The 15,804-nt window shown below is 35.7% G+C and overlaps 1 protein-coding gene across 1 annotated transcript in view; it reads left to right on the top strand.

Annotated features, from left to right (window-relative positions):
- The window catches only part of Nmd3 (60S ribosomal export protein NMD3), a 140,627-nt gene that overhangs the window by 48,898 nt on the left and 75,925 nt on the right, over positions 1-15,804 (top strand). Inside the window, exons 4-6 of the mRNA XM_090385310.1 lie at positions 2,127-2,336; positions 4,751-4,841; positions 12,583-12,661. Coding sequence (XP_090241436.1) covers positions 2,127-2,336; positions 4,751-4,841; positions 12,583-12,661 — 380 coding nt within the window. The remainder of the gene's footprint in view (positions 1-2,126; positions 2,337-4,750; positions 4,842-12,582; positions 12,662-15,804) is intronic.

The following is a 15,804-nucleotide window of genomic DNA, read 5'->3' as shown; positions in this document are numbered from 1 at the left end:
GGCGCCTACCCTTTGCTGTCTCCTTTAATATAACTGGATAGATCCCATCCACCCTGGGTGCCTTTTTTATGTTTATCTTCAACAATTTATCCTCCAATTTCCTCTCGGTTATTACAAAATCATCTAGCTCACTGCCAGAGTTTAATTCACCTCTGGCATTCCCTTCCTAATGTTAGGGGAAACAAGCTTAAATGAATTCAAGGGTGTATCAGAGTTGTAAATTATACAAGAACATTTAGTCTTAACTGTATCCATAATAATGTTATTGACAACACTTCTAAAATGAGAATTGGAATTCTGATTAGGGCAACTAATGCTAAAATAATAGCTAATAGAAACATTGTGTTACCAAGAAAAATATGGGATGATGAGTTTCATGGTTTTGAATATTGATGGAATGAGTGGGCAAGTGTGAATGTTTTATTATGGACAATTTAATTTTCCCCTTATTGAGTGGAACAAGTGGGAAGGAAACTCATCATGAGGCACAATTTATAAATAAAGAGATGATTATTATTTGTATCATGTGCTACATTTATATCTTTTTTTTTTTTTGTAGTTTTTGGTGCATCGGCTGCTGTGGCCATAGTGCACCTCCCAAGATTTTTGCAGTACTTTGATCCAAGCCCGAGGCGGGATTCGAACCCGCAAATCCTGCCCGGTTGTAGCCCCGGTCGGCAACATTTATATCACATGAGTATAATCTAGACGTGATTATCACCCATGAACCAGATGACATCATAGTAAGAAAGATCACACATTTCTAAATTGAATAATTGGAAGAACGGTTGCTGTTGTTGATAATAAAGGCATATTTTAATATTAGGAGAGGAGACTGGCTGTTTAAGGTGCTATTTGGCTTCCTATCAACTGGATAGCTAGTGTGGAGAGGACAAATACATTAGAACTGAGGAATGTTTTTAAAGCAATAGTCACATAATCCATGATTGCGTGTATATGCTATTAAGAAAATATAGCGTGAGGAGGATGGTGAGATAGATGAATATGGAGCCAGCGTTTAATAGAGCAGAAAAAGATAGTGCAAGAAAGTTAGAGCAATCAAAGTACTGAAGCCTTATAATGACCACAAGTTGATATGTAATAGTACCATAGAAACAGTTAGACTAGTAAAGGGTGAGTTTGAGAAATCATTGGCTAAGAGCACAAAGAACAGGAACAAGGAATTTTTCATGTTCATGAATACAAAGAAGAAAAGAATGTATTACATCAGCCCTTGCATAATGGCTGTTGGAACCGAAAACTCTGGTTTTTCGTCCAGTAAACAGAAACTCGACCTCAGAACACACTCAATTTACAGACAATATACTTGGAGCAATATGGCTTTAGTCGCCGATGCTCCTATTAAAACCCTACCACAATGGCTGTGGGAACTTCTTGTTGAATTGAACAGCATTTGTACTTCACATGGATTTTTACAGTTGAAAAACTCTTCATAGTGAGAAGAGGCCATGTCAGTGAGGGTGAGTAGTATAAAATTAGCAAATATAAAAACTTTCTTGTGTAAATGCAAGTAAAGGCTTCTGTAGTTGATAGCATATACCTAATAAATTTGTGAGGGAGTTGGCAAGATAGTACACTGAACCATTTAGTAGAGATTTCTTTGGTTTGGGGAAGTGCCAGTGTATAGCCAATACGTAAAGATAGTTCTGAGGGTGGATCAGGTGTAACTATAGGTTGCTCGGCCTGACTTCATTGATAGGAAAAGTCATGGAGGCAATGATCAAGAGTGCAATACAGGAACATTTAGATAGAAATGGAATTCTGAAAGATATACAACATGGCTTTGTTAAGGGTCACATTTAACTAATCTAGTTAGCTATTTTGACATTCACTCATGAATTGTATGTAGAAAATAATTTCAACATTGTTTATATGGATTTTAGCAACACATTTGGTACAGTCCTATACAAAACGCTGACAGCTTGAGCAAATTCTGTTGGTCTAGTATCTATGTGAAATGCATATGCATCCTTTTTTAGGCTGGTGCAGCAGGAACTTATGGCTTCCTTGCATCATATGGCTAATAGTAAAACTAAGCATTGTGGTTTTGATCTGTGCATATTTATTCTAGAACATGTTTAAATATAAAGGTTATTTTTTTACAGGTCAATCTTGTGAATGCCCAGTTTGTATGGACAGAGCCTCATTCTAGACGTATTAAGTTGAAGCTGACAGTTCAAAAAGAAGTTATTGGAAGTGCCATTTTACAACAAGTGTTTGTGGTGGAATTCATTGTCCACCACCAAATGTGTGAACTTTGTCACAGATTTAGAGCTAAGGATTTTTGGAGAGCAGTTGTTCAAGTGAGGCAGAAGGTAAAAATCCTTTCAAATTATTTTATATGCTAATGGTGTTTACATGTAGGAAATTTTTCCATGACCAATTATTTGGAATTGCAATCCTTTAATGTTTTCAAATAAATTGTATTAAACCTTTAAAGATTAAAGGACTAGGATATTTTTATTTCAGTGCAGGATTTGAGATAATTGGATAATTAGAGCTGTCTCTGCATTATAATTCTGTTTGGCTGTTTTGGGATACTGTTTCTTCTTGAGAAATTGACATGCTTGTGCTTTGTTACTACAAGTTGACCTAAAATTAGTAATTTTAGGTCAACTCATGGATAATGATTTGTTTCTAAAATGAGTGTAAGCGAAAGTATGTCACTTTCCCAGGAAGAAATGACTCCGGGCAGCAAGATTGAATTATAATGCGATGATAACTTTAATTACTGAATTATTTCAACTCCAGCATTGAAATAAAAAGCCTTACTTCTTTACTGATTTGGTCTAATGCTGCCCTGTACTAGGGATTATACATAACTTTCATTATATAGTATCAGTGTAAATACACCATAGTTAACCCATAAACTTGAACTACGTATGTAGCGTAGAGGGCATCGTTTTAATTATATCTCATATTGTGGTTGCCTTCACAACGATATAGCTGCTATTGCATTACTTCAAATAAATAACGCTTCTCTAGTAGAGAAGACTACTGTTATTTATTTTCATCGGTGCCATTACCACCCAGACGATCGTTTTGAAGCTACTGGGCTTCATCATCAGTGAGCGGGATAATACAACAAGCCATCACAGTTGCGAAGTTATATCCACAATATGAGAGATGCCAAAAGGGTGTGGTAGTAATGTATTTTGAAAATGAAATGCACAAGGCATAATCCTTATGGGTTTTGATAATTAATGGTACCGCTGAAAATAAATTGTTGTATTACCCGGGTACCTGCCCGCCCACTGATGAAGCCCAATAGCTTTGAAACGATCGTCTGGGTGGTACCGCTGAAAATAAATAACAGTAGTCTTCTCTACTAGAGAAGCGTTATTTGAAGTAATGCAATAGCAGCTATCTCGTTGTAAAGGCAACAACAATATGAGATACAATTAAAATGATGCTCTCTACGCTACATACGTAGTTCAAGTTTATGGGTTAACTATGGTGTATTTACACTGATACTATATAGTTAATTATCAAAACCCTTAAGGATTATGCCTTGTGCATTTCGTTTTCAAAATAACTTTCTTTATATTTAATTGAAAGTTTTTCTTCCACTTCCTGCTTGGCTGCTCACTATATGCTAATGGTATTTTAGTGAGCAGCCAAGAGATTCCATTAAGAATTGAAACAGTTACAACAAACTGTTTTGTAATGATATTCTAAGTTTTTAGTGAATATTGGATTCATCCCTTTTGTTGATGTTATTTAATTAAAAGCAAAATTAATAATTTTATATTGATTCATTGATAAAAATGTCATTTCTAAAACAAGGGTAAGCCCAAGTCTTCTCATTGTATTAGGAGGGAACACATCACTTCCAAATAGCAAGACAGAATTATAATACACAAAGAGAGCATTAATTATCAAATTACTAAATCTTATTATTCAGAATAATGGATCCATTTAATATAAATGTATGGAACTTGTTCCTTTGTATTATGATTAGAAATAAAATTTTAATATACTGCTCACCATTGAAATTGTCCCACCTAAAAAAGAATGGGGAGAGATTACCTGAAAATTTGTATGCATAACTGTGACATATATATGGACATAAGTGATTAGCTTGTCAAGCAATTGGTGCAGTAAAACATCTTGAGATTTGTTATTGCTTTTTGAAGAGTTGAAATTTGTCAGAAATACAGACCGCTTCCTCAACAAATATTTTGAATTTTTTCATACTTGTAGCATTCCTTAATTTTTTTCTGACACCATCCAAGAATTGTTGAGTTGTTGAGAACTTGTTGAGTTGTGCAGTAGATATCCTTGATATTCACTTGATAAAAAGTTTTTAGCTTGTGTTAAGTACTAGTGAGATGACTATTTTTCAAGAATGATAGTGTAATTGTGGAATTCAAATTATTTGTGACCTGTTCACATAATCACTATTGTTCTGTGCTTCAGAGTCTACTCACTTATGAGCCTCCTGTACTTTGGCATGTACGTTTGACTTTTGATTCTGTACCAAATATTAAAATTAATTATTATTTTTTTCTTTTTCTTTCCTTGCATTCACTGTAATCCAGGTTTGACCTTGTTTGGATATTGAAGACCCTTGTCACATAATCAAAACTCCATCCTGGGAGTTTGCTTATGATATGCTTGAATTCTGTCACAAAACATTTTTAATGGTTCAGATTTTTTATATAGTTATGTCACTAATTATCTATTGTTTTATATATGTGTATTTATTTATTTTTTTGTTGTCATTTAGGCAGAACATAGGAAGACATTTTATTATTTGGAACAGTTAATTTTAAAGACTGAAGTTCACTCCAACACTATAAGAATAAAAGCCTGCCATGGTAGGTATTATGTCCACCTACTCACAAAACAGTACTCTTATTAGTGAATGAAAGATTGTTAAATGTAGTACTAATATTGTAGATGGGTTTGGGATTAGGAGCAGCATAAAACGTGGTATACTAGATTAAATATATACTAGATTTTATAAATATATAGTTGTGTGTGTTCAGAGGCCAATTAGCATGTTCTGTGGGCTGAAAAGCCTGTAATAGCATGACATTCATTGAATTTCTTTTGGCTGCAATTTTCAGAAGTGTAGCCTTTCCTCTTTATAGTTCCATTCTTTGGAATGTAATGGTCTTGGAGGATTGTTGTTTGCTTTTTATAAAAAGAAGCTATAAAGTATACTGTATAAGCAAGCTTTATACAGTATAGTATTAGTATTAGTAATGGCCACATGATGCAAGGAAGCCTATGACTTATGTTGCACCAGCCAAAAAAAATAAGAATAAAAAAATTAATAATAAGAAGAAAATTAAAAAATAATAATAAAAATTAATAAGAGAAAAGGAAATGGACAACTTATGCATTTTCCTCCTCCCTTAAGTAATTATCCAGTTGATCTTTGAATTTCTGCAGAATGTCAGCCTCTACCACCCGTGTAGGTAACTTATTCCAGTAATTTATAACTCGCTAACTAAAATAGAACTTCCTGCAATTCAGTCTAAACAATCCCCCCCCCACGTAACTTGAAATTATGGTCTCTATTTCTAGAATCATTTATAACCGTAAAAATTTCGACCTTATTCATTTTGCTTATGCCTCTCAGAGCCTTAAACACCTCAATTAAGTCTCTAACCCTAATTTCCAAGCTCTGCAACCAACATATTCAAAGTCTTTCCTCATATAGATGCCCTTTTGCCAATCTCACCAGGCGAGTTACCCATCTTTGGACCCTTCCAAGAAGAACAGTGTCTTTCTTTAGGTGCGGTCTCCATACTTGAACACAGTATTCCAAGTGTGGTCTGCTGACCGGGCTAGTCGGGTGGGTAAAGTGCCTGCCTGGCAACCCAAAGGTCACAGGTTCGATTCCTGCCTTGGGCTTGGATCAATATACTGCAAAAAAAACCTTGGGGGATGCATTATGGCCACAAAAGCCTATGTGCCAACAACTACCAAAAAAAAAAAAAAAAAGTGTGGTCTAACAATAGCCTTATATAATGGGATTATGACGTCCTTATCTCTACTAGCAACTGTTCGATAAATCATCAATAGGACACCATGCGCCCTCCTTGCAACCAGTCTACAATGCCCAGAGAACTTCATATCTCACTGCATCGTATACTTTATATATAGACTACTTTGACCATAGTGCACCAGTTCTTATGATGTACTAGTTTCTGTTGGCTGACAAGTGGTAAATTAAACCCAATGTCAGCCAATTAGGTTTTGTTATTTGCAGATAATACAGTCAGTTGATATTCAGAAATTATGTGAAGTTGAGAGTTAAATGGTCTGATCCAGAATCCCAGCTGTATTGTACTAAAATATTTTCTGGTACCTGTTTGGGAGAAAACAACCAACTCCCCCTTTCACTAATTTGGATTACCTGTAAACATGTTTCATTTGGAAGTATGACATCATTATAAGAAACTGAAAAGTATTGCATTTGTCATTTAAACCATTTAACTTATACCCAGTGATGGCAATATAGTAAAACTAGAGAAAAAAATAAATAAAAAACGTGTGATATGAAAAAATTTTCTTTTATAAATATGCTTGCTTAGTAGGTTGTATTTTAGTACTTATTCAGATTGTCTGCCACTTCTGCTGGGCTTTCTATGGTTCTTCTGCTTCAATCAAATAAAGGGCCCATGCAGTTTACTCTCTTGTTTTTTGTATTCATGTATGAATAGAGCTCCTTGTCTCTATTCTTAGCTTTCATTGCTAATGACTTCTCATACTCAGCTTTTATCTGTCTTACTCCATAAGTGACTTTGTTAATAGTCTGTACCTGTCCCATGCTTTTTTATTTATTTATTTTTTTGATAAATTATACCAGTGACTTTTTGTATCATCCATTTGGCATTTTTCTTTTATGGAACTGCTCCAACGAAACAAATGTGCTTGTGACTTCCAGGATATATCCCTGGAATACTACCCATAATGAACCCATATCCAATACTATATAGTTGTCATTCCTGTAGCAGCATAATGTGTGGGTAAATAGAATTGAATTAAAAATGGCTGAAGCTCTTTTCCATGCATAGGGCCAAAACCTGCTTTTGTTTCTTGCTAGGAATAATTACAGATACTATTCAAACCAAAAAATATATATTTTTGTTCTTTCCTTTAAATCCATATATTTTTAGCATTAATTGAAATGGTAAAAATAAAAGTATTATATAATTAATGCAATATCTAATAATCTTTGTATAAGAGGCAGTCAATAATTAATATTTACTTCACCTGGAAATCGGATTTGGGGTTTTGATGTTGCGCACACACACACACGCACACACTGTCTTATAAGTTAATGTGTTAATATATAGTTATTTGTTTTTCAAGATCCATCAACTGTTGAACTTGAGCCATGAATATAGTGAGAAATGGTAGTCTGGAGAAGGTTGGGGTCTGATCCATTATAAATTTCTTTATTTGCAAGGGAAAAGGAACAAAACAAATCTATAAGGAGATAAAAGCACAATTCAAATTGTGGATGAAGCAGTGTGTGCACTATGACCCAAGAGAAGGAAGACCCATCTCAGCCACAGACCCTCCTTCCATTGTATTAAAGTGGAATAGCTAGTCATTGAAGAGAGAGATGTACAACTATAAATTTTATAGCAAATGAAGTGAACATTAGCAATAGGGTTTTCATCACAAAGTACAAGTTCCTGCATATCTAATGTGGCAGCCTGATGGGTTCCAAGATTGTTGACACCCCTTCAAAAGCTCCAGTTGTTGGAGCTTTGTAGAGAAAATGTTGATAATTTTTTTTAACAGATTGTGGCGATGAATGAATTCTGGGTAGATCAGTATGACTTAGAAACAAAACAAATAAGCAAATAATAAAGACATTCATCTTCACCAACATCACAAAAAGAAAAGGTTCAATTGCACTGAGACCATGTCTGGGACTCTAAAGGTGTCATACTTTCAGATTACCTCCCAAAATGCAGCATCATCACTTGGAGTACTGCAGAAACCTCCTAGGAAAGTAAAGAAAGATTATCAAGTTGAAGAGATGTGGAAGCCATCCAAAGGTATCTGATTCCTAGCCGACTGCTCCTGCTCACAAAGCAGTTCTTACGGTGGACTTTGCAATGAGTTGTGGCCATGAAAATTTGCAGCATTCACCTCATTTTCCTGACCTCTCATCATCAGACTTCTTCCTATTCCCTCAAATGAAGAAACCATTAAGGAGTTGCAGATTTCAGACTGATGAGAGGGTAATTAATGAAATAGAAGGTTGATTTTCTGTTCAAAGTGAGGAGTTCTATGTAAGAGCATGAAAGAATTTATCCACAGATGGCAAAAATGTGTAGCTACATAGAGAAGGATGAAATTGCCAGCCAATTTTCAAATAGCCAACTCAAATGACTATGTGAGGGTAAATACTTATTGACCACTCCTCATAGTCAATGATGCAGTAGTGCAGAAAGTACCACAAAACATCTGAGTGGTACCTGTTGTAATTATTGCTTTGAAGAAATAGACAAGAATTGAAGAATTTTATATTGTCCACTTCTTTAAATTGAAGCACACTTTTTTTTTTCATAGAAATTTCTGTGGACATTATCCTTCCACCATTCCTAATCTCTTCTGAACATGTTGTGCACCATAAGATAATTTTTCTGTTAGACCTACTGTATTAGCATTGGTTGACCTAATCAAAGCTCATTTGTTTAATTTACTAAAAGCATATTAAAATCATAATTGAAATTTCTAGTGCAATGTGGTCTTTAAAAAACCTGTTTTTTGCATGTTTTGGCTCATAAACCTTTTTCTTCCTGCTTACAAATCTTCGGCATTTTGAAATTAAAAAGTTGGCAGCTCTCTTATATTATATAATTGGTACAGTAAATTATATATAATATATATAATTTATATTATATATTTGGTTAAAATTGGTAGAGTAGTTAATGATCACTGTCAAGCTGAGCTTCTTCAGAGAGACCTAGATAGACTTCAGGAATGGTCAGAAAAATGGCAGCTGTGCTTTAATCCAACAAAGTGTAAGGTATTACACCTGAGAAACAGTAATCCCAAAAAAACTTATTCACTTGGTGGAGTTCAACTAACCCCAGTACTAAGTCCCTAAGTCCAGCTCTTGAGTGACCCTGTCAAAATATAGATAAAGGAACCACTAGGTGGCAGTGATCACAGTGTGCTGAAGTGGGATTTACTCAAAGAGGTAACTACCATCAGGGGTAAAGGGAAGTGCTTTTGCTTTCGTAAAGGCGACTACGATGGTCTGAGACAGTATTTAAATTCTATACAGTGGGACCAACGGTTGATGTTACCAACAGCAAATTCAAAATGAGAAGCATTCAAAGAACTTATCTTGGAAGCTACTAGTCTTTACATACCAACTAAGAAATATTGTTCAAGGTTTAGGCCTAAATGGATGTCAGATGAACTAATGAGACATATGGCAAAGAAGAGAAATGCATGGGATACATATAAATTAACATGTGACACAGAAGCCTATGACAGATATAAGTTGATCTGTAACCAAGTTACAAAGGAGGTTAGGCAGATTACGAGAAATCTTTGGCAAAGGATGCAAAGAAAAACAGCAACGAGTTCTTTACTTATGTAAACTCTAGAAGGAAGGGGATGAATCAGATTGGTCCACTTGATATCGATGGTGCCTCTGTAGCCAGGTGGGAAGGAGCAGCAGTGCGTAGCACATGCTTCTTGATTAGACCGGGGTTCGAGCCTGTCACCATCAAATACGGAGGATGCAGAAAGGTCAGGGAATGACCACTGCATATTCCCGGAGCAATATGGCCTTAGTTGCTAATGCTCCTAAAAACCAAATAACAAACACCAAAATTGATATCGATGGTTCAACTGTTGATGATCCTGCTCAGGAAGCTAACAAACTATATGAATATTTTGCATCGACATTCACACATGAGGGTTTATTCAGCGAGGGAAAGCCAGAGGTGTATTCAACTCTGGCAGTAAGCTAGATAATCTTGTAATAACTGAGAGAAAAGTGGAGGAGAAATTGTTGAAGATAAACACAAGAAAAGCACCTGTGGTGGATGGGATCTATCCAGTTATATTAAAGAAGGCAACAAAGGAAGTAAGCAAACCCTTAGCCATAATTATGAGAGCTTCTTTGGACACAGGGGAGTTACTCATGGACTGGAGATGTACAAATGTGACCACAATTCACAAAGGAGAATCAAAGGCTGACACAAGTAATTATAGACCTGTGAGTTTAACTTCTGTTCCAGGAAAATTAATGGAGGCACTGGTTAAAGGAGCACTGCAGGATCATTTACACAAGACTTCAGTTATAGCTCGGACACAGCATGGTTTTGTTAAGGGAAAGTCTTGCCTGACCAATTTGATTGGATACTATGATGCAGTCACAAAAGAAATGGATGCAAGGGATAACTTTGATATTATATACTTGGATCTTAGAAAGGCTTTTGATACTGTTGCACATGGAAGACTGCTGCAGAAATTGGAGCAGTGTGGCATTGGAGGCAAATTGCTTCTATGGATAAAGGGGTGATTGAGGGGGAGAAGACAGAGAGTGGTAATCAATGGACACTGCTCATCGTTGACTAATGTTATTAGCGGAGTCCCTCAGGGTTCAGTGTTGGGTCCATTATTGTTTTCTGTATTTATAAATAATATTGATGATGGTATATCAAGCTTAATGTCCAAGTTTGCAGATGATACAAAGTTTGGCAGGGTTGTTAAGGACACTACTGATGCTATGCTGCTGCAACAGGATCTGGAAAGGTTGAGCAGATGGGCTGAGAGGTAGCAAATGAAGTTTAACATTGACAAATGTAAAGTACTACATATGGGAAACAGCAACCCCAGGGCAACATATCAACTCTGTGGTACTACACTGACAGTGGTAGAGAATGAAAAGGACCTGGGGTAATTGTGCAGGTAGATATGAAGTTCTCTGAGCAGTGCAGACGAGCTGCAAGAGTAGCTCATGGTGTCTTGTCAATGATATACAGGAATTTTTCTAGCAGGGATAAGGAGGTGATTATTCCCTTCTATAAGGCAATGGTCAGGCCACACCTTGAGTACTGTATACAGGTTTGGAGGCCTCATTTCAAGAAGGATGTAGAGCTGCTGGAATGAGTACAGAGAAGGGCAACAAGATTAGTGAAAGGAACAAAGGGTTTCTCTTATGAAGAAAGGCTTAAGTTCTGCAAATTACAATGTCTGGAGACTAGGTACTGGCGAGGTGATCTGATAGAGGTGTATAAAGCCTTGAATGGTTTGAGCATGCTCAGTGCCGATGGGATTCTTCCTCTTGCTCAGAATAATCACCTGAGAGGGCATAAATTCAGATTGAGGAAAGACACATGTAGGATAGATGTGCAGAAATTTAGCCAGCGGGTAGTTGGTTGGTGGAACAGACTTCCATCCCTTGCTGTGGAAGTTGATAGCCTAAATAAATTTAAGGCTCAGCTGGACAGGTATTTCGAACGAACGGAGGGGTGAAGTGAAAGTGTTTTTTTTTTTTTTTTTTTTTGGATGATGCTGCATAAGCTTGCTTTCTTGCATCATATGCCTCTACTAATACTAGAGGAAAGGAACTTGGGTGTTACGTCAGACATGAAATTCTCTGAGCAGTGTAAACAGGTTGCGAGGAAGGCCCATGGTGTCCTATCGATGATCTATCGAACTTTTGCAAGTAGAGATGGGGACGTGATAATCCCATTATATAAGGCTTATGTTAGACCACACTTGGAATACTGCATTCAAGTATGGAGACCGCACCTAAAGAAAGACATCGAGCTTCTTGAAAGGGTGCGAAGAAGGATAACTCGCCTGGTGAGATCGGCAAAAGGGCGTCCTTATGAAGAAAGACTGAATATGTGGGTTTCAGAGTTTGGAAACTAGACACCTTAGAGGAGATTTGATTGAGGTGTTTAAGGCTCTGAGAGGCATCAGTAAAATGAATGAGGACAAAATTTTCAAGATTATAAATGATGCTAGAACTAGGGGACATGAATTCAAGTTACGGGGGGAAATGTTTAGATTGGACTGCAGGAAGTTTTATTTTAGCCAGCGAGTTATAAATTACTGGAATAAGTTGCCTTCATGGGTGGTAGAGGCCGACACTTTGGGGAAATTCAAAGGTCATCTGGATAGTACTTTCGGGTAAGGGAAGCGCATAGGATGATAGGTTTAATTTCCTTTTTATTTATTTTTTATTGTATTTATTTATTTTTTTTTTGTTTGGATTTTTTTTTTTTTTTTTTTGGCTGGTGCAGCATAAGCCATAGGCTTTCTTGCACCATGCGGCCGTTACTAATACTATACATATTCCTTTTTCTAACCTATTTTTAGTCTTTTAATTTAATTCTACTATGGTAACATATGGTTGGAAATGCTTCGCTGCCACCCATTCTGCTTCTCTTTCTGTACTTCCTTTTCTTTATTTTTTTTTTCAGGTTATTTACAATGTACATATGTGTGTTTATTTATTTATTTTTATTTTTTTAATCTCAGTTAGCTTTGCTCATAGATCTATTTTCCCTTGTTAAAAACTTTTCAGGCCAAATAATTGTTATCTTTGTTTTCTAGATGGACTGGATTTCTATTTTATGAGGAAAGAAGATGGTAAAAGACTAACAGAATTTTTCCAAAATATTGTTCCGTGCAGGTAAGGAAACTCTTTTTTTAAAAAAATTATGAGGGCACAGATACTTGATTATGTTGTATAAATGTTTGTTTTATATTGTTTATTTATTATTATTATTTATTTATTTTATTGTTTTTTTTTTTTTTTTTTTTTTGTTTCTTTCTCTGACTCTACAAGTTCAAGGTGAATATTTTGCTGAGGAATATGTAAATTTACATTTTCCAAGATAATTTCAGTAAAACATCCATTAAATGTACAAATTGTTTTGAAATATTCTGGTATGTTCTCTTATCTCTTATTTTTATTAGCATTGGCATTAGTAGAAGCATATGATGCAAGAAAGCAAGCTTATACAGCATCAGTCAAAAAAAAAAAAAATCTTTCCATTTCATCCATCCATTTGCTCCAAAAGTTTGTACAATTCTTCCTTGAATTTATTTAAGCTATCAACTTCCATAAAGCAGATGGAAGTGTGTTTCAGCAATCAATATGTGCTAGCAAAAAGCAAATTTCTGCACATCTATTCTACAATTGTCTTTCTTCAATTTGAATTTATGCCCCCTCAGGTTCATAATCTGAGTAAGAAGAAGAATTCCATCTGCATTGAGTCTACTCAAACCATTCAAGGCCTTATACACCTCAATCAGATCACTTTGCAGATTGCTAGTCTCCAGATGCTGCAATTTGCAGAACTTAAGCCTTTCTTGGTAAGAGCTCTTTGTTCCTCTCATCAATCTTGTTCTGCACATCCAGTCTGCAGCCGTTCTTCCTCAATTTGAATTTATGCTCCCTTGTGTGTGGTCTGAGCAAGAGAAAGAATCACATCAGCACTTAGCTGTTCAATACATTAAAAGTATTAAACACCTCATTCAGATCACCTTGCAGGTGTTTAGTCTCCAAATGCTGCAATATTTGCAGAATTAAAGCTTTTTTCTTGGTAAGAGTTGGCCCCCTCATCAGTCTCGTTGCCTTTCTCTGTACTCATTCTAGAAACTACGTCCTTCCTAAAATGAGGCCTCCAGACCTGTATGCGCTACTTAAGGTGTGGCCTGACCATTGCCTTATACAAAGGATAATCATCTCCTTATTCCTGCTAGCAAAATTCCTGTGTATCCTTGACAAGGCCCAGTGACCTGCTCTGACAGCCTGTCTGCACAATTACCTCCAAGTCTTTTTTCGTTCTCCACTACCCTGGGTGTAGTACCACACCCAGTTAGGATGGTGTGGTACTACACCCAGTAGTACCACACCATCCTAACTTTATTGGATGTGGAGCACACATCCAATAAAGGAAAATATTGGATGTGGAGCACACAAAACAAGAGTGTATGCAATTTTATATAATTTGTCCTCTGAAGCATAGAGGCAGAATGATTATACGCCATCGGTCCTTTGGATTCGAGCAGTAGGCAAGTTAGGAAAACTGTTTTAAAACTACACTCTTGAAATTGAATCACACCATGATTCCCCTCATAACTTAAAAAGGCATGATCAAAAAGAATTGTTTGCCCTTTGGAACAGTTATTGAGAATTTTTAAAAAAAGAGTTAATCTGTGTGAAAAAGGATAAATTAGTGGGATTACAATAGACAATGTATATGCAGAAGGTAGGGTTAGGTACGTTAGTCACTGCTATTTTAGTGGAAATATTACTTGTGTTGTAAAGAAAATATAGTCACTTTTTTTTTGTTGTTGTTCTGTGTTAACACATTATACAGGCAACTCATGTTTTACGCAGGGGATGCATTCCAAGAAATTTGCATAAAGGGAATTTCTCCATTAAACGGGGGATACCATTTTTCCCCCCCACATCTTTAGACTGTTTTTATTGAATGATTTTTTTTTTTTTTTCTTTTTTCATATTAATGCAGTGTACAAAATATCATGAAACAAATCATTTTTATTCAAAATATAGTGAAATGATATGAAACTTATTCCAAGTACACATAAATACAAACTTTAATTACATACATATTGCAGTTTTCAATATGACTTAAAACAAAAATCACATAGAACTCATTTATGTTGTAGCAGATTTATTTTATTTTTTTTATAAATTACGAATCCAACGTGGTCTGCCTCTCTTGCTATGTTTTGTTCGTAAAATTTGCCTATAATAGTCCATCTGATCGCAACCTTGTCTAGCTACCTACTCTTGCAAAATCACTGTCGTGCTCCTCTAACAAATTCATGCATTGATCATGCAGTGATAGAACTTTTTCTAGAATTTGAATTGACAGTTATTCTTTTTCTATGAATGTCGCATTGAGTTCTAGGTCTTGCTGCTCTTCATTTGTCAAAGGTTGACTGTGTGCGTTTAGTAATTCATTCAGATCATCCATTGTTATACCATCGATTCCTGCTTCAGTTGCCACGTTACTGATCTCTTCGACAATTCCGGGACTTGTATCTGAGGGTGAGCTCTCCTCGTTTTCTGGGAATATTTTTTTTCATACTCCTTTTATAAAAGCAAGATATTGAAACTTCTTTCCATGACATCTATACAGGTGACCCCCGCTTAACACTGATAATTCGTTCCGGAAAAACAGAGCGCTAAGTGAATCCAAGCTAAGCGAGCACCGCATTCCTATAAGGTAACATGTATTTGTGAGTTGCGGTCGGTACCATAGGATATTTCCTAATCAGTAATAAAGTAGTGAAAAGATGCACAAATGTCAGTCAAAATATTTAATATTCAAATATGTGTACATATAAAATATTCTGCATTATATACGTATATAATTATGCTATAACTACTTACGTATCAAAATTAAACTTAAAATTCCAATTAAAATCATGAATTTAATTGATCTAAATTGATTTTAATTGATGAATTTAATCATGAAAAATGTGTCGATTTTGGGTTGTACTTTGGCCCTCTTCCTGGAAAACTAAAAGGGGTATTAATTTTAAATCCTCCGCAGCGTTACCATCCAACAATAAAGTCAACCTATCCTTCGCCGCTTTGAAACCTGGCATGTTTTTTTCTTCTTTCAATATTAAGCTTCTTTTAGGCATTCTTTTCCAAAAGAAGTCCTGCTTCATCTATGTTAAAAACTTGTTGAGAAGTATAACACATAATACCCATCTTCAATAATTTTAACAAGTTCTTTTTTGAAGGTTTCGGCTCCTTGATCTGCACTTGCAGCTTCTCACTGGATTTTA

The sequence above is a fragment of the Mastigoproctus giganteus genome, chromosome 11 (assembly GCF_048544385.1).
Source record: "Mastigoproctus giganteus isolate SK-2022 chromosome 11, ASM4854438v1, whole genome shotgun sequence".
NCBI classification, from domain to species: Eukaryota; Metazoa; Arthropoda; class Arachnida; order Uropygi; family Thelyphonidae; genus Mastigoproctus; species Mastigoproctus giganteus.
This window is presented reverse-complemented; position numbering and strand designations above follow the sequence as displayed.